Below are 20,880 nucleotides of genomic sequence, written 5' to 3' on the forward strand. Positions count from 1 at the left end.
CTATTCGATTCATATTTGATTCATATTATTATTTGATATGAATTGAATCATAAATATGTTTGTTGATTCAATTAACTTCTGCAGCAATTAAATAGCAGGACACAGCAGTGAAGGTTGAGGAAAATCGAACGATCTATTCAAAAGTTATAATAGTTTCAAGGTTTATGAGGCATTTGAAAGACAAAAAAATTACAACAGTTCGTAATATCATCATGGTAATAGAAATGGAGTAATACATAAAGAAAATGTAACGAGAACTCTACACATTTTCATTTTCTAGCATATTATGAAGTAGCACCTGACTTATCCCCTTCGGAAGACAAGTTAAATTATACTATCACAAATTGAGGGAATGTGTACTCTAGGTTTCATGTGAAGTGACATTTTATGCAATTCTCTTTGCATTTTCTTAACAACGTTCCTTTCTGTGACATCACAAATTGTTGTAGCCTTCTTATCAAGCATCATACGACAGCACATGAATTCAATGAAAAAAAAATGGAAGTTACAAATCTTAAAATTTTGAATGGGTGATCTGATCCCATTTCCTCATCATACTTTGCTAATCTGCTCCCCTATAATTTCTGCGTTCACTAAATCTGCGTCATAATTATGTTTTAGGTCAATATCGTTTTAATAGTTTTATGTCACTTCTTATGAACGGCTTGTTCCCCAATCCAGCTCGACCGCGAGAAGGGCGACAGCGAGCGCCAATATCGTCTGCACTCTTTTCGCGCCCTCTTGTTGATGAAAGTGTAGATGAGTGGGTCGAGGAAAGTGTTGGTGTAACCGAGAAGCATCGTGAAGACAGCGAACCAATGACCCTGCTTGACCCGGATGTAGTCCGAATGAACCAGGAGGTAAGGTGTCCAACAGACGAGCGTTGTAAGAACTAGAAGGGCTCCTGTGCATAATTATTATAGGGAGAACAAAAAAAAAAATGTCTCTGACTGGTTATCGATTGTTGTTTGACTAATTTTTTCGAAAAATAAACCCATCGAAATTCCAATAATGACTCCGTCTGTATATTATCATTTTCGTTCCCACATTGATTATTAAGAATAACTTGGCCTAATGAAGATATGTCTATATACGATTGACTATAAATCTGTGCAGTTGACATCTTCTGCATTGAATACTTCTTGACATCAAGTACATATATATCAGATGCAAATTAGCTCCCAGCGCTGAGTTGAGAAGAAATGAGAAGTAGCACGTAGCAGCGGAGAGAACGTCTAACAGAGACACGCTTCCTTGTGTTTCAGGAGGGCTATTTGAATGTGTGCCCCAGACCAACACTTTCATTTTCATGTTGTTGTGTTTTCCATGCTCCTGAAGACTATTTTTTTACACTAGTATAAAGTGTATACTATGTTCACAATGTATTAAGTGCAAGAAGAAGTATATGTTTAGGGTGTGCATACGAGAGTTTCGACGAGTTTGATTTGAAACAGCGATACGGAGTCAGGGCTACAACGTTGCTTCTTTATTCGCTGAAAATTGATCGAAACTTTTGTAAAATATAGGATGAATATTTTGTAAGGCTGGTGGTCATTCTCACCCATTAAGGCGACTCTTTTGTCGGCTGAGAGCTGGAACTGCCTAACTTCTCTCGTCTTGTAGTCTTGCTCACCAGTCGCTGCGTCACAGTCTTCCCAGCTTGTGGCGGATACTTTCCGGGGAATCCCCGAGCAGGAACCGCTCAGCGATCCGTCGACTTCGCACTGAACGTCGGGTTCATACGGATGTCGCTTGCCGTAGTATTCTCCATTTGCCAAATCGTTCGAGCTGTGTCGATGTTTCTCGCTCGGTGACGTTCCGCGCGGGAGACAACCGCGACGCTGTTCGGCTGGGCTGTCGTAACCGTTTGGCAAGTCTGAACCCTGCATCTCCGGTAGACGCGGTAAGTCTAGACGGCTTGATGACGTCGTCAAGTGTGACGCGTTGCCAGGGGTAACTGATGTGGTTTTCAAACCGCGCGACGGTCTTCTGCGGCCCTTGCGATGCAGCGGTGGCGGCGGAGGGGCGCTCTCGCGCATGCTGTAAGAGCGGAGGAGTTTCTGCTTGGTCCAGATGAAATAGACAATGGCAGCATAGCAAACAGCCACCATGGGAACAGCCAAACCGAAGATGAACACTACGCAGGCGTTGCGGAAAATGTCATGATCCCAGCGAGGAGAGCAGTGCCACGTGTCCGGCGAATAGGCGAACTCGGAGAGGACATCCGCCGAGGGCAGCAGAGCGAAGGCGAGGGCGCTGCACCACGAGACTGTTACCATGACAATGATGCGGAAGCGGTTGGGCGGGAAGCGGCCGGAGTAGACAACGATCAGAAAGCGGTCGAAGGCGATGGACAGGACGGTGGGAAAGTTGGTGAAAGTGAAGAGAACCGCGAAGAATCCATTCATCTGCATGATAAAACGAGAACACGAGCAAACACTGTATGCAAGCTACTGTTCCATGACATTTGCTCCGGTGACAATAAATTGCTCCTTTGAAACATCTGCATGCTAAGCCAAACATAAATTCTACCTACAAACATGACCTTAACCATAATGCTAATATTGATATCAAACCAAACCTAAAACCCTATCACAACCCAAACCATAAATCCTCGGAGACAAATGTGACTGGAGCAATATTCGCAGGAGCAAATGTTGTGTCACCGCAAGCAACACACTACAACTTGGACCAAGTCCCAGAGCCTTGCCATAATTTCATTGTTCAAACACATATTTGTAGGGTGCTTTAATTAAAGTTTCAGTTTACGCCCATTACACTCTCAGTGTGTTGCACGTCAACCTAGACACACGTATTCCTTGTGAAAACTCAACTCACTCCCTCCCCCCCTCTCTCTCTCTCTCTCTCAAAGGTGTTTAACATTGATGTTCATATCCATATCTCGTTGTCTCAGTTTCGTCACGTGTCTGTGTCAGTCATTTGACCGTCACTATTGAGGTCATTCTTGGTGTCTGTACGAGGTCTTTCCTCTTCATGTAATGATGAAGTTGCTGGCTCTCTGCAATGTTCGATGGTGATTTCTTGAATGAGGTTTGCATGTGTTTCCTCTTGTTCATATCTCCCTGCCCCCCCCCCCTTCTCTCGCGCTCTTTGCTTTATTCTGGATTCAAACCACCAACTTGACAACACATTAAAAGCAACAGATAGCTTCACTTCGGGTCACAGCTATGTCAGGTAAGGCTAATGTTTAGTTGAATGTAGGCCCTACTGTATTTTATAGAGTATTTACGGATTATAACAACATTTCATTTATGATTAGGGAAGAGGCCCTCTGTTCATACGGAATCTCCTTACCCTAACCCTCCCTTAAATCCCTCAGCCCCATCCTCACTAGTCACTACCCCCCCCCCCCTTTATGTTCTCAGACGTGCTCTACACCATACGTCTGTCGAGTCATCGTTTACCTTTCTTTGCCTGGGAGATTCTAGAGAGGAATTCCTTTTATTCTCTACAATTGTCCTCGTCAATTTCAATGTCAAGTTTTCAATCTAATTGTATTCATGCATTTTCTTTTCTTTTTCAAGAACACAATACATAATCAAAATTATACCAATAATATAAAGATTTTGGTAAACTTTTACTTTTTACTATAAAATATTGAATCTTACAAACATTCGACGAATCTTTCAAATCCAAGACACAGTAGGTAATTTCATTGTCTCCATCATACCACAATTGAAACTCGCAGGGGCCCTCAAAATAAACATAATAATCATACTCGATGAGGTGGCTGCCGTTTTCACATAACAAAACTAAATCTGTCCTCTTGGATTTCACACACACACACACACACACACACATACAAATGAGCAAAATAAGCGCAACATACAAGAGGGGAGATTATGAATAGCCTGGTTTGATTTATTTGACAGGAGAATAATTGATAATTAACGCGGTTATGCTCAAAATAATAGTGATTTTAGAACATGACTATGCGTTTCTGTATAATAGTAGTAATAGTTGTTGTCAATACCACACATCATTGCATAAGGGGTCTCAAAACTCACCCACAAACCGGCTGGTTTGAGCCAGCTTTACCCACCCCCTTTCACCCTTGCAAAACAGATCAAAACTGAATTAAGAAAGACAGAGGGAATATCACGACATCAGACGTAATTATATAAGGCATTAGCTATCTCCAGGCACTGCCCCCAATTTCCGTATGAAAATCTCCCCTTAAATAGCTAGCTGATGGTTGGTGCCTTCGTGGTTATAGTATATAGGAGCTGATTAGTAGGCCATAAGATAGTGACAATTTAATAGGGGAAAGAGAGGCTTTATTAGTCCGACCTGGTGGAAGTACCCGTCATCTTCCGGAGTCTTAACGATAGAGGAACTGGTTGGTTCCACCAGGAGGGTATCACACAGATACCCCCTTATGGTTCCTCATGATTGTAATACCCAATGTAAGCTAACTATAATAAATGCTATCGACTTGACCCCGTGCGTCGTTCCTTCCTTCTGTCTATGATATTCTTTTTCAAGCCATCATGAACTTCTTTCTCCCTTTTGTCGGAGTTTTTAATGGTGTTTTTTTTATTCGTTTGTTGCCATGTGTGCGCGATGTTGATGAGTTGATGTTGTGCGGGTTGCAGCCTTCGAGGATCCTAAATGGCGTTATCCATGATGAGTAACTTGCGTTTATAGATCAACACGTTTTCCCTCATTTTTAAAATTTCATTTCTATTTCATTCATTGCTTTACATTCCACTTGAATGGTTTCAAACTATAACATCCTATCAAAGAGTATATTTGAATCATTTTACTTGAATGATCAGGGTCCCGTTTTAGAAAACCTGTTATCAGTAACAACTGCCACATTTTCTATGACAAATTTGCTCCCAATCAGATGCAAGGATTTCAGCGGCGTATAACAGCTATAGTAACTTGTTACTAATAACAAGTTTTATGAAACGGGGCCCCGGAATGGACAAATATTCAAACATAATAACAAAATATATGTACAAAACATAATATTACCTGTCATTAGTACACTTAACAGATATAAATGGAGATCTTTATATATATATATATATATATATATATATATATGTATATATTATATATAAACTTACGCACACGCACACACGCACACAATCATGCACAACACCCACACACGCGCACGCAAATGACTTTGGAAAGTCACTGATCGTGTATAATGGGTGAAAGTGGTCATCCCCTTTACTTTTGAACTACTTGGGGGCAGGAAGACTGCACTTCGTGCTGGTTTTGACCACAAGGAGCAATCATTCTGAAGAGCAGGTTAATTATTCGTCTTATAAATCATTCTCCAGCCTTTACTTAATACTGTGAAAGAAGACCCCGTGGCAATCATATCTTATTGCTGTGAAGGCCCCCTCTTTGAATCTACTAAACACAAAATATCTCAAAACTTTCAAGTCCACTCTTTGTATATCTTTAAATTCTTCCTTTACTCTGGGTATTGCCTTAGATAGAGGGCGATTTCAGTACGAAAGGGGCGAGCGGTGACACGACGAACTTATGTGTAGCCTTCGGGCAAGTTGTCAGAATTAATTGCTGCACTACATGACAACTTAATTCCTCTGTCCTCACGGGAGAAGATGGTCCGGAAGTGCTTGACCCAGACGATTTACTTCCGGCTCACATTTTCATGTCAAAATTCGCGTAACATCATGCTATGCTGTCATGTAGAAAAAAAAAGACTGACTAGTGCATACGTGAATACTAGGCCTACTCTCCATATTACTGCAAGAGGGCAACTCAGGTCCAGTCAAAATAACTCTAAAAACAAATTCTATAGGCATAACGGCAAAGATTCGGTCAAAAACGGAGAAGAATTTGAAGAAAGTTATGAGTGCATGAATTGACAAGTTTCGCCAATTTTTAAAAAAAAGTTCTTTAACAGCAGATATATATATATATATATATATATATGCTAATGAGAGAGCTTATGATGTCACCACCCAATAACTTTTTCAAGTTATTTTGTTATGAGAAACGGGCTGTCATCTCATCAAGCATAATAAATGTACAATGTATGTTTTATTCTGACGGCTTCTGCAACAGTTTTCAGCTAATAGTATGTTATGAAAGAGAAAATGCAATGATAATATATTGTGTCTTTTATTCAAAAGATTTCTTTGAATATTTGTGATATCCTTTTTTTTTTCTTTGAAAATAATATTTTGCTCAAATCTCTGTATTCTTATTGTTGATTTTTCGTTTGTATATTGTATTCTTGAAAAAAGTTGCTGAAATAAATGGAAATTGAAATTGAAATTTTTCATTGATCGTGTACAAAAACTGACATTAAAAAAATCAAATCTGCTACAATTCTATGTATAAAAGAGAATGTTATTCCTGGCTGAATAACATCTAATCAATGATCAGTTAGTTATGTTAGGATTTCAGACTATGGCATAGTTGCGTTTGAATAAAAAAGTGGAAATTTCAAGATTTCCAACAAACACGAAATGAACACACGTTGTGGTTGTTTTTCTTTAAGATGTTCTCTTTCTCTAAAGAAATTTTGGCATGGAGATTACAAGATCACGATTTGAAAAAAAAAATGTTTTTGACACAAGATATAAAAACAAGTCATATACCGGTACATATCAGGCTCCAATATCGTGATAAAAATTTAAGGCGATGTACGTGATTAAACATACACACATTCACGCCCCCCCCCCCCCCCCCACACACACACACACAACCACACACAGAAACATATGTATATGTATATGTATATGTATATGTATATGTATATTATGTATATATATATATGTGTATATATATATGTATATGTATATATATATGTATATGTATATATATGTATATGTATATATATATATATGTATATGTATATATATATATATATATATATGTATATATATTATATATATATATGACCATGGAGGTAAATTGGGAGACTTCTGTACAGACTCAAAGGACTGGCGGGGGAGGGGACATCTCTTGTGGCACGCGGGAAGGAAACCGTCCAAATCTTCTTTCCTGCTGATTAGCCCATTTAACGTCCCGTAATATGATGCGATATCTTAATTCAACAAGCCCCTTTTTGTTGTTGTTGACGTAACCCAGCAATAGCGTGGCCATATTTGTGTGTGTGTATGTGCAAGTGTGTGTGCTTGTGTGTTTTAAGGACATTCAAGGAGACTATAAACGATAAACGATATATGGAAAAGGGAAATCCCTATCGTTATCCCAAAGTTACGAGGATTTTACATGTAAATCATCAGCAAATAAGTTCTTTTTACAATCACTGTTTATATTTTAGGACAACACAATTCCAGTACTTTTCACTTTAACACATAATATATACTATTTCTAAATTATTCGCGATGCTTATCCTCTGACAATCAGGAAGACAAAAATCGAAAAAGTTCCGATGTACTTTGAATGATAATTTCTGCACACTATTACTTTGATAAAGCAAAAAGTTATACCGCAAGTTGTATTACACTGTGAGAAACAACAAGAAAAAGGAAAGGGTTCATCGGACTTTGAAATTCTTCATTTAGTGTTATTTTCATTATGCCATATTGATTATCATTATCATGGTCTTGATCAGGACAGGATACATGAAAATCAAATTAGAGACAACAGCTAAGACCAAGTAATGAAATGTGATTAATTCTTCCTGATAATCACAAATAATTATGATCAATCCTAATGACAAAGACAATTCGACCAATTATCTATCATAATAATCAATCGACTGTGATTGATAATGATGATGATTTAGAAATAATCATAACAGTGATTACGCTGAGAACTTTTATATCTCAAAGATATATGATGCAACGATTACTACTAGTATTTGACTCATAGTACACCATACCGAAGGCAGCATGTTCAGTGTTATCACTACCCTGAAAGGGAGCCCTCTCATTATCATTAACCTCATCAGCTTACCGGGTACCTATCTAAGCACCCTTGATCAAGAGCGACATCCTTAGTTTAATACTAAGCATGCTCGCGCTGGGAAGGATCACCTGTGAAGGTCCAGGGCCGCATCCTCCGTTACCATGGTAACGCCTCAAAATAAGAGGTGGAGAGAAAACTGTGTGGTTTTACTCCGTATGACAGTGAAACTTTCTTTACCTTGCAGAGCATGGGGTTCGTTAAAAGTAGCTCTCCGCCGTCGAAGATGGAGTAGAGGGCAAACGGCATGCTGGTCAGCGTGATCCCTAAATCGGCAACGCTGAGATTGAGCACCAAAAGGTGGTGCGGGATGCTCCTCAGTACGCGCAGGCGCAGAATGGTTGCTATGGCAATGATGTTGGCGATCAGCGACGTCGCCATGATGATGGTCAAACTGTTTGCAAACACAGAGGGAACAATAACAACATAGATCGGTCACGTGTCATGATCTGACATGCTCATGTGACGGGGTCAAAGTCGTTCGTATTCTGTATCGATGTACGTCCGTTATGATTTCACATGCAAATTAATATTCTATCTTCCTTTACCAACGGTAGTTCTGGGCACAAAGCCCCTCACTCGAAATGTTAAATTCTTTGAAGATTGAGAGGAAAGAGAGAGAGAGCGAGAGAGAAAGAGAAAATGAGAGCGCGAGACGGGTTAGATTACAAAGTTGACACGCAACTACACTAACCATAGTTTCTATATGATCAATCTGTTTAAATTTTTCTTTTTCTTTTTTTTTTTTGGCAGCCTCAGCTTTTCTGAGTACAGCACTGTATTCATAACCACATGACATGCAACACTCACGTGGAAGGCGTTAGGTGTTGTGAACACTGAAGAAGCTGTAATCGTTTAATTAGTGCAATCAATCGTGCAATGAATACAAGTCTATAATTTTCATGACTATTTTATCGCTATTTAAGCTTTAGGCTGTCTTGCATTGAAGGCTCCAATATTTGCAATGGGAGGCGTACTAATTATACTCTCGAAGGTATTTCTGCTCATGTTGTCGCACATTATTGAACGTCGCATGCTTCAATTTCATCAGTTCAGATCACTTCAGCTCAATGACATTCATTTCCAGCAATTTCCGTGGAGGTAGAACGTTGAGTGGTGGAAGACTTCACGGTGCCCCACATATTCTTTCTTAAAGGAGACTTCCGGACGGTTTTCAGATTTTTACATTTGAACGACTATAAATTAGTTATACTGAGGACAGAGTTTCGGAATTTAAGATAATTAGGATGAAGAATAAGAATATTTTCGAAATGTATATTCAATTGCCATAAACAAGGATGATAACATGGCAGGGTCACCATAGAAATGCATGAGTTAGGGCTCAAGGAAGCGGAACAAAAGAAGACGGCATGCATAGATTATACACAGGTGAACTCGCAAACAAGCAGAATTGTAATGGAATTACACTGGTACATTTCTGAAATATGTGAGCCTCTATGTCATCATCCTTGTTCAGTGTAATTTGTTTAAGGTGTTTCAAAGTATTGTTTCTCTGCTCAAGAACCACAATAAATTCTACAAATCTATATACGGATCTGTTGATTTACGTACTACATGATGTAAAATTTATGAAAATCATCTGGAATGCCCCTTTACTTGGGTATGTAGGGAGTGGGTAGGCCTTTTTCAGCGCCACATAGGCCTACAATACATACCCAAGAAAGAATACATGGTGCACCGCGGGAAGACTTTATACCACTCAATCAATACACATAGGTACAAAATATCAGTCGTTTTGTAACCGAGAAAATAACTGACGGAGCTAGGTATAATCTAGCAACATTACCTCCCATAGAACTTATGATGATAATGGTACATTCGGATTCGTATAGGCCTCTTCTTTTTTAAATGTCAAGTGAATGTGTAAGTAAACTATAATTATAGCCCGATTTCCAAAGGTATACCTTGCGGGGGTGGGAGGTCACGGATGTTTATTTATTTAGTTCTTTATTACTTGATTTTGTTTGTTTCTGTTTTTATTGTTGTTTTTATTTTGCTGCCCTGTGAACAAATCGTTGAAAGGGATGGTGCAGTTTCGGTTGAGATGGGACTACAGGTTTCCAACGATTTTAGATGATGATTTTTTTTTAGATAATGAGAAACGTCTTATGAAATATGAAAGAGCATATAATTCTAAAAGGAATTCGATGTTTATTTGATGAAAATTGGTTTTGAAATGGCTTGAATATCCAAAACAAACCTATTCTAGATGGGACCTACCCTTTATTAGAATCGATTCCTTTTACTTTGTTTTTGGATATCTCAGCCATTTCAAAACCAATTTTCATCAAATGAACTTTGAATACTTCTTAGAATTGTATGCTCCTTAACATTCCATAAAGTGGATTTTTAAGTATCTTGCAAAACGTTACAGTCTGAATCCTCACCTCAAATAATACTATACCGTCCCTTTAAGCTTATTTCCTGGTCATTTATTCCCCCAAAATGAAACAATGTCTGGTTGTGAAGCAAAGTCAAATATTTATTTATACGACATTTCGAAAACGCTTTCGGTGCCGGATCGGGTGGTGATTTTTGCCATTTGCAGCCATCGGCAACAACAACAGCAGCAGCAACAACAACAACATCATATAAATCTTTTGTTCCCTGTGCTTTATCGATGATACAATCGACTGTGTTCCAGAGATAAATAGTGTTAACATAATTTCGGACCGCCTGTACATGCATCTCTATTAAGTTGATATGACTCATAATGACTTGACTGTACCGTTTACTACTTAAAATGCTATTTGAGAGACCGTCGCTTAGCATTCAACATCCTGGGATGAAATAAAAAAAATAAATAGCCATCCCGCCCCTAGTTTAACCTTGGGTAACAGCCAATTTCGCAAAAAAAAAAAGTAACAAAATACCTTAGAGAAATTAATCGCAAGACGTTAATTAGCTTTTATAGCGACCAATATAAGGGAAGGAACTGTGGTACATTAATATACGGCCTAACTTACCGCATGATTAATCAGTTACATAATACCGCAGACGGGCAATAAAAATAAAAGCAAGATTCAAAATACGCGTACAAGCATTTATGAGCTCTGGGAAACATTCGCTGCAGATTGCGGCTAATGGCTAAAGCTGAGATATCGTCTTAGAAGTCAATGGCTGCATTGTGCAAGACGCCAGCTAAGGACTAAAATAACGTATAATGATATGTTAAAGTCACAAACACATCAAGCTAAATTTTACATAATGTTGTTGTTCATTACTTTGACCATTGCCAAGGGAATGATAATACGCTGACAAAGTTAACCTGAATAAAGCTAAGATTAGTCTTTCATTATTCTCCAGAAACAACCTCATTTTGCATTTAAAAGAACTATAATTTCTTTTGAATGTATGTTGTTGTTTTTCGTGGGGGGGGGGGTGGTATTCAGCAATATATCGCAAGAATTTAAACTCCGAAGCGTATTCGCAGTGCACTCTAATTTTCTTGAAGAAACATCTCTCACATTTGTTTTCAACTACAGTTCGTTTTTCCGAAGGTTGGTTATTCCGAAATATACAAATTTCCTATACACAGAGGTTCGTTAATTCGAAAATGAAAAAGGGTTTGTTATTCTAAACATTTGTGACGTTATTCCGATGGTTCGTTATTCCAAAGATTCGTTATCTCGAAGAATCATTAATCCAAAAACGAAATAAGGTTCGTACTTCCGAAGGTTCGTACTTCCGAAAGTTCGTTGAGTACGTACGCACCTCTTTTCATTTTCGGATTGTCTAACCTTATTTCATTTGAGGAACAACAAAATTATATTCATTTTTGAATTAGGGAACCTTCGGAAAAAACGAATCTTATCTCATTTTCTGATCAACGAACCTTTGGAATAACGAACCTTATGGAATAACGAACCTCCGGAATAAAGCCACAATGTTATATAGGATTGACGAGCCGCTATGTTCGGATTAACGTTTAGGTACACGGAATTAGGGGGATTCGGGTTAATCAGGCTTCGGAATGATTAACCTTATTTCATTTACGGATTAAATGAACCTTCGGAAAAACTACCCCTCTTTCATTTACAGATTAATGAACCTTCGGAATAACAAACAACCCCACCCCTCCTCCACTGAGTAAGGGGATGTTGGAAAGCATTAACTTTGTTTTTCTCACCTCACACCCTCAGCGAGAATTAGCCACACCTCAGGCAAAGTCTGGGTTCCGTTCCCGGTGGTCGTTCCCGATGCATTTTCGCTCGACAGTGAATTCGTCGACGTCATGCCATCCAACCCCATTGTCATCGCTCACAGCATCCTTTTGAGACTCGACGTCGATCTCAAGAAATCGCAGTGATGCAGCCTCTGTAATGATGTGAGATGTTGAAAGTAGGACTGTTTTCTACTATATTATAATTTCAACCATAATATCTTAGAAACAAGAGAAGTTCCTAACAACGGGAAGTTTGCCCGAGACTTGTTCGATAAAATTGAAAGGCAGATAAACACAAAATGTATTCCGGCTACTCGAGTATTAGGAAATATCTAGTTGGATGACATGTATTGTATAAAAGTGGCATTTGAAATGCCTTGGTTCTAAGCTGCGCAGCAAATCAAAATCCATAAATAGCGATGCATAAACAATTGGGAATCTATACATGTATGTACGTATGTATATGTATGAATATATATATATATATATATATTATATATCATGAAAGCTTACAGCAAAAGGCGCTAAATCCACTGAAAATGATGGATTAAGCGCCTTTTGGAGAAAATTTATATTTATATATATATATATATATATATATATATAAATGTGTGTGTATGTGTGTATGTGTGTGTGTGATGCAACACCACCTTACTTGCACAGATCCTGACAAAAAAGTACACAAACTGTACAGTTGTACAATTGCCTGTACTTAGTGCTACTATAATGTTAGGCAAGGAAGGGGTGGGAGGAGTGGGTACTGCGGAAATTTACTTTTCTAAAAAGCTTATGCATATACAACATTTACTTGAAGCAGCACACTCCAAAGCTACAACAGGATCCTGAAAATATGTAATGAGCGTTCGGCGAAAGAAACATATATTGTTCTCTTCGCCAAAAGGATACAAAAAATATCCATCTTCACGGTTTCAATGCTACGAAAAACCAGACACCTTGCATGATATTTCGAGACATGGTCAAACAAAAATAAAAAACGGGGCAAAATGATGAGGCAATCACCGTAATGAGAGTTTATTAAAGGGGGATGGAGTAATTTGGATGGAGGTAATATTTTACTCCCCCTCAAGGCCCAGTGCTGTCAACAAAGCGACCCTCGAATCGCCCGCTTCTGCGCGAAACAAAGGTCTGAGCTTCGACGAATTCTGAGGACGAGTTTGAAACGTCCCCTATTCATTACGGGAATTAGTGGAAGAAGGTATCAAGTCCACACTTTTTGTTTTCGAGGAGGCCTTAAGATGGCAATACTTGTTCAGGTGACTTTTCATGCAAACCTGTTGATAAGTTTTTAGATCTTACCTCAGATGTGAGGATGCTACTCCTGAGAAATCACATTATGGTGATAATGACAGTGTTTATGGTGCAAATGATGCTGATCACCTATATTTGTGATGTTATATTTTATACACAGTAAATAATCATAATAGTAACATTGCTAATAGCTATTAATTGCGATGCTTATCTTTTTTTTTTTACGATGACGACAGAGGTGATATCATTTATATCAATAAAAATTATAAAAATGAAAATAACAAATGATAACAATTTTCAATGGAAATAGTTGTGGCGGCAGGCAAATGGCAGTGCAAACAATATGATCTTTTTTTCATATACACAGTAAGCCATTATTACTAAATGGAATGGCTTATTGTTAAAATGAAAGAAAAAAATCATATTTAAAGTCTCTTATTCAAATTAATAAGCCATTTCCATTAAATGGAAATTTCTTGTAAGAATTTTGGAACAAGGCCAGGCGTGCATGTATAAACTCTACGGGGATTTTTAGAATCTTTCCGGAAATGGGTGAAGTTTATTTTACGCGTAGGCCTATAGCGTGACTGCATTACGCAAAGAGCCTAACTATTTTGTGGTTCTCATATCAATGAAGCTCATTATTTTCTTATTAATGGCTTCTTGCCATAAATTCCGTCATATCGCGTGAGAATCGGCTTCAGTGTTGTGTGAGGATGTTGTATTTAAGCCCTTTTGGCAGTAAGATCAATTCCCTCCTTGTCCGTGAATTGTGAAAGATGTTTTCCCGGTTTTTCTCCCTTCTTTGGACTCTCGACTGAAGTGTGTGCATGCATTGTGTCTCGTTATGTCTCATCACAGACAACTTTTTAATTGTCTTCCGAGACACTTTCAAGGTTGATACGCTGACTCGGTCTTGAGTGTTACCTTTTCTCTTTAAACTAAAGGTTAATCACCTTCTACATCTGACACATCCTCCACCCACCCCCCCCCCCCCCCCGTCCACTTAACACATTGAATACCGAGGGGAAAAAAGTTCGAACATTATGACAGTTTGCAACTGACTGACAAATTGCCCTACATCGACGTAAATAAGTCAATTTGTCAATCAGTTGCAGTAAAAACAACTTCACGGTAGCATTTCATCAATCGAATGATGACATCAAGGTCTCTTTTATTGCATGTCAATCAATCGGATAACCGTCTGATCTGTTTTTATTGTTATACTTGTTATTACTAAATTCATCCTAAAGACGTTTGTCTGCGGATTACTTCCTTTTGAGTGCAAAACTGACAACAGCCGAACTAAACGAAGTGAGCATACAAACCAATTGAACAATTGATTAAGTTATCTGTTATTTATATGATTTAATTTGTCTTTAATTCATTTCGTGTAATCATCAAAGCCTTTGATACAAATGAACAGCTTGCACGAACTCTTTGCTTGGTGGTCAAAACTAGCTCAGTGAAGCTAATAGTGCACTGAATGAAGATCCGTGTTTAGTCGGCTTGCATTTTTTTTTTCGTTTGAGGGAGGGGGCGGCAGCCTTTTTTTTTTTCTTACTAATCAAAATTTCATATAAACCAGTGAGTTGATAGAAAGAAGAAAGTGCGTGATAACTTTGGATATCAACGGTACACACAGTCTCCTTTACATGCGGATCTCTAAGCATTGGTTGTGGTCAGAAAAGTTTCGGTGGCCCGAAAGCGGGAGGGCGGGGGGGGGGGGGGGGATTTTTTTATTACTCTAATTCGTTGAGGTTTAAATAAAGCGATCATGATTAGGAACGAATGAATATACATATGCAGTTGTTCGCAAAATTATTCATATACCCCGCTTTTTTTTAATTATGCCAATTTCTAATGAAACAATAAATTTGCAGTGGCACTCAGGCATCAGCTTCATACCTTGCATGGCTATATCAAAAATTATTAACGTTTTCAGTTTCATTTCATTAGCATAACAAAAGAAATGTAAGAATATTCATTTTAAAGGCTTTAGAGATTTTATTCAATCTCGGACATCAGTCTTCAAAGTTGATCACAAGCCATTTTCACTGGAGTTCACCATTTAATCACAAAAAAAAATCAAGTTTATGAATCAACTTGCTGACAACAATGTACATATATATATGTGTGTGTGTATATATATATATATACGTTATTATAAATGAAAGAAAAGGTAATACATATAGATTTTAACATGTACGAAGTATGCATTTTTACAAATACATATACATTAAGAACAAAGGGCATGATATCGAGTGATTAAGAAGTTGGAAAAAGTAAATAATGGAAAACTTTTATACACGCGACTATGATGACATAAGTGACAACGATCATACTGGCCATAGTATCATTTCAATCATAACCTAAACCGATAAAATCACAATAAAAAGGATGGTAAAAAAACTGCCGAAACCATAGAGCTGCCGCCTGTCGGGTAAGTTCCGGTACCAAACACACTCATGCATCCGGCTCTCCAGGGTAGAACTAAATCTATGAAGAGTGAAATGACACTTATAAAACAAATATCACACTGTTTCATGTTTTCTTTCCCTATAAACATGAGCGCTGGTCAAGTCATGCTACCGATCAGACCTTTTTCTTTGTGTAAAAATCCATATTGTTTTAAGTAACAGCTGAAATGAATGACCGATATGACAGTAGGCTATACCGACTTACCTCGTAACAGTCAAAGTTGCACCAGGGAAGAGGGAAACATTCTGCCCATTTCTCCTTTAACTCCCTTCCCTGTGTATCCTTGCCTTCACAAAAGACGGGCAGCGGTCGTTTAGAGGAGTTTATATGTGAAAGTTCACGTCCGAAAACCTTGGCGAATACCAGTAAGTTTTATCTACTATACATACGATGGATTCACTCTTCTTCTGGAGGTGAGCTCGGATGAGTTTGGGATGTCAACACTCTACTGTATCTCAAGATAAAGTGCGGAGATTGTCCGGGAAGATCAATTAGTTATGGTAGTAGCAAGCACAGGGTGCACGGAGGTCGACACGCATTGGATTTGGGGATCATTTTTCAAAGGGTTCACGCAAAACGTCAACAAATCAGTAAAAAAAAAAAGTGTCGGTTCGGCGCGCGCGCACAAAGCGAAGTCGACGTCATTTCATTAATGACCCGCAATCTACCAGTACGCGCGTGCCCCAGGGGTACTAAGTAATCTTCTCTAATCTAGGACGAAATAATTTTCTTTTTCAGAACAGACGCAGAATGCCGTGTCATGCTCGAAATAGCACGAGTAAACGATGCTACCTATGGGCAAAAGCAATCAAAGCCAGATTTCAAACGGGCGCCGCGCGCAAAGCGCGAAAGACGCGGTGATTCATTTTAAACGTCTCCTCGTTTAAAGCTGTCTACCTGTCAACCGTGGTACCGACTATGACGTAATAGTTCCTTGACCGTTACTTCCCCTTTATTAGCAGCCACGCAGACGTTTTAACCTTTCGACGGCGCGAAGCGAAGATTCATCTTTTTTTCTCCTTTCATATCATGTAGACAATGTTCTAATTGATCGTGCTGACGCCCGTGACTGTAAGAAAACCTCATGCGTTTTGTTTTTACACTTTGAATAGTATATGCGTTGGTGAATGAATCGGAACCCATGTGAATTAATTAGATTCTTACATTTCCTGCCCCTCCCCGCCGTGTTGAGGGAGGAAAGATCTTAGACCTAGCCTCAAAGGGATATCAACCCCTTTGTCCAAAGACTCATATCAATCTGAAGCCTAATACTTTTATTGAGGACAACCCCTCAGTTCATCGACAGTTATGACGTAACTTTTTTGATGGCCGATACTCAATCTTCTCAAATATCGCTGCAAAGGTGACGAGCTGGATTGCTATTGCTAGCATACACCCGCACAAAGACACAAATTCAACAAGAAACTTTAATCTCCGCCAAACTGTCTTTCAGAAAGATGTTGTATGCAGCATCGATAAATTCAACGTAAAACGAGGCTTAGACTATCATCTACGGGAATCAGCTTTGTCCCGTACAATCCACAGAGAGTTATGCATGTGAAAGTAAAAGGCTTCGTCGACAAGATATATGTAAGCATAACTAAGTAAGTTTAGTAAGCAAATCACAAAGTCATGGTCGAATAAGTTCTTTCTTTCTGTAGGAAACATATTTCATTGAAGCACCAATATATATTTCACTGGATATTGTAGCAACGAAATAAACTAGATATAGTTTTTATATTACATGCACGTTCTGATTTTTCCCCAATGTAAAAAAAAAAAAATCATTGGAGAACCTTCCTCTACTAGCACTTGTGCTAACTTTTGGTTCACCTTTAACAGCGCTTTTTATAACGAATCAAGGTAAATATGTTTGTATTTTGATTACGCATGCATGTATTTTTACCTGTACATAAATTCGTAAATTGATACAAAACCAGATTCACATAGAGATTCGCAGAGAAAAAAATGGACACGTCCAAAATAAAATAATCTGCTCCAGCGTATCTCTACGAATAGCTAATGAATACAACGACCGTCAAATATGTTCCGAACTATTTATCAACGGATGCGAACACATGATCTCCTATAAATCAAGTTTCCTTTTTATTGGGTCGCACTGCGCATTAAACCTTGCCATGTTGTTGTTCATGTATATGTACTTCTCGATCTCGGTTGGCTGGTCCAGAGATCTGCTTATTCTTGGGACTCTGCGCGGTGGTTGGATGTTTAGAATATGATTAGAATAATCGCTTTCGAAGAGGTCCGATATATTTTAAGACCATAGATAATCATTCACATGAAAAAAAAATGCAAAAAAAGGAGAGAAAACAGTGTGATCTAGATACAAAATCAAAAGTGAACGCATGAATTAAGTCAAGCACATTAAAATAGTTTCGCAAACGAATGAAATCGCTGGCAGTAATGATAAAATGATACCAACTATTACAAATATATACTACAGGAAAAAACGAGAATTGGACGAATAAGAGACAGTTGCACAACTTTGATTATGGGAAAGCGATTTCGATACATTTCTTAGTACAGAAATGAGCGTTAGTAATCGAAAAAAAAATGGCATTGTTAAAGTTTGAGCTCTTTCATGTACTACAAATAATGGTAATCACTTTGGGGATGTTGATACCACAAATAAAAGTAAGCCCACTGCAAGAGAGTCGTTGTTTATGCATTTGCATGAATCCTCTTTACAGTGCACGCTAAGTTGTGTTTTGGTTGTTGTTGTTGGGTTTTTTTTTGGGGGGGGGGAGGGCATTCCATGCATGATCTATTGAGAAATTAAAACTGCGATTTAAGCATGACCATGCTGTTTTAAATAACTGCTCACGTGAACGGCGTTTACAAGTTCGATTCCATGCGTTTGCGTGACATATACCGGATTCTATACTACAGAAGACCAAAAACACACACTATTACAAAACAGCTTCAATAGACAATAACATTAATACTACATAATCATGTACTTCAAGTTTTAATTGAGACAGCTAGGTGAGCGTAGTTTGAACTGAATTTAGCACATGCGGCTTCGATATCAAATATCAGCTTCAGGATTTGTCTGGAAGTTGCTGCTTTTTTTCCCCATGAGATTTTATTGTCGATGAGCAGTACGTCCTCCTTTTACGTCATGCTTGCGTGACAGCGTGGAAACAAATCTCGAGACGATGACTCAAGTAAAAAAAAAGAAAACATCAAAATCTCTTGATTTTTTTTTTTTTTTTTTTTTTTGTCTTAATGAAGTAGCCCGCTGTAATTCGCGCGAAGGCATCATGTGTCCACATGCAACTGGCGGGTGATTTCTGATTAAAGGATGGCAGAAAAAATGGAGCTATCGTATTCGTTTCTCATGAAGTCATTCTCATTCCCGAAGCAGGAACATGTGATACACTGTATATCTATGGGTGCGTTTATCAACTCTCTTTCTCGGCAGAAACAGGTTTTCCAAACGGCTTTCAGGGAATTTTTACGAGATGATATAAACGCAAAGCTGTTTTGATTATTGGGTTCGGAAAGCCTTTTTGAAAACCGCAAATTTGTGCTTTCCGAAACAGGTTTCCGAAACAGGTTTCCAGAAACCTGTTTCTAGAAGCCCTTTGAAGCGAGATATATGCAAGGAAGGCTCAGAACTAGATTATAAAGTTATATATATATATATATATATATATACACTGCAAAAAGTCCGGTGTTAAATAGTGAACACCGAGCTGGTGTTAAATTTTCGGTGCTCATTTATGGTGTTAAATTAACACCTCCGGGTGTCATTTCCAAATTTTAAACTGTTTTTTGAAGAGTTTTTTAGTAACTGCACTTCTTGTTGATTTCTTATTTAAACAAGACGATCAAGAATTTTACATTAAGATACTAGATTTTTGAAAAAATGTGAAAATAAATTTACACCAAAGTAACACCAGCTGGTGGTCTCTTATTGAAGCTGGACGGGTATTAAACCATTGATATTAACACCAACAAATATCAAATCAACACCATGTGGTGTCATTTTTGAATTAACACCAGTACAGTGTCAAAATAACACCAGGTACAGTGTCAAATTAACACCACGAAGTGTCAGGTGAACACTTTTCAACACCATCACAGTGCATTTTTAACACCTGTGGGTGTGGTCCTTTATTGAAGTTTGATCGGTGTTAGATTTAACACCCGTGGTGTTAAATCTAACACCGATGTTTTTACAGTGGATACAGTATATATATATACATATATTATAGTCAGCCTGAAACGACTTGGCAATGAAGACCGCGTGACATGGCGTAGATGTCGATAACTATTGAATCATAATATAACCAAAAGAGAATATTATTTTTTGACATTATATCCACAAAAACGAGTGGAAAGTTATGGGACGGACAATGACAAAATCTCCTGGTCTGGTATCCCTATACTTTACGTGTGAATGATCAACACGAAACATCTATACCAATTTTGTTTTGTGCGAGGGTTTTTGTGTTTAGAGCTTTTACTGGTGTGTTTCTTTGATTTACGGCAACTTGAACGCGGTCAAGCGAACATCCCCCTGAAGAAAGTATCGGCACTTTCCAGGAAATTGCATGCAGAGAAAGGTATTTGTCCTGCCTCGAGCCCGACGTGGTCTGACATGCGATATCTTTCATGCAGGTATTGTTCAGAGTAAGATACGTCACAGCCTTCTTCTCGTGGCTGATCATATTTCAAGACGCTTCATAAGGTTGTGATTTTTTTTTTTTTTTTTGTTCGTCAATAGGTAGGTTCCTACATAGAAACTACTTAATACGCCCACAACCTCAAGTGTCTATCCAGCACAGTGGAAGGGATTTCACCTTCCTGGTAAATTATTATACCATCATCAACACTTTGTTCGCTTTCCTTGAACTAAAGAATGGAAAAGGACGGACAATAGTCTAATTATCTGTCCATCAAACGCAAGCGTAAATCATTCATTGATATCCTCTTGATATGAATCCAAGTTCAACTTGCAATGTGTGACTGAG

General features: G+C 38.3%; 1 protein-coding gene across 1 annotated transcript; it reads right to left on the minus strand.

Moving 5' to 3' along the window:
* Nucleotides 1–647: 647 nt before the first annotated feature.
* Nucleotides 648–12,216, minus strand: LOC139710958 (alpha-2Db adrenergic receptor-like). Its single transcript, XM_071622878.1, has 4 exons — nucleotides 12,095–12,216; nucleotides 8,125–8,338; nucleotides 1,562–2,408; nucleotides 648–904 (listed from the first exon to the last, which is right to left on the minus strand). The coding sequence occupies exons 1-4, from the start codon at nucleotides 12,214–12,216 to the stop codon at nucleotides 648–650; spliced, it is 1,440 nt and encodes a 479-aa protein (XP_071478979.1).
* Nucleotides 12,217–20,880: the final 8,664 nt, after the last annotated feature.

This window comes from Diadema antillarum, unplaced genomic scaffold (genome assembly GCF_040938485.1).
Source record: "Diadema antillarum isolate AM-2024a unplaced genomic scaffold, OU_Dant_1.0 seq00001593_RagTag, whole genome shotgun sequence".
In the NCBI taxonomy this organism is placed as follows: Eukaryota; Metazoa; Echinodermata; class Echinoidea; order Diadematoida; family Diadematidae; genus Diadema; species Diadema antillarum.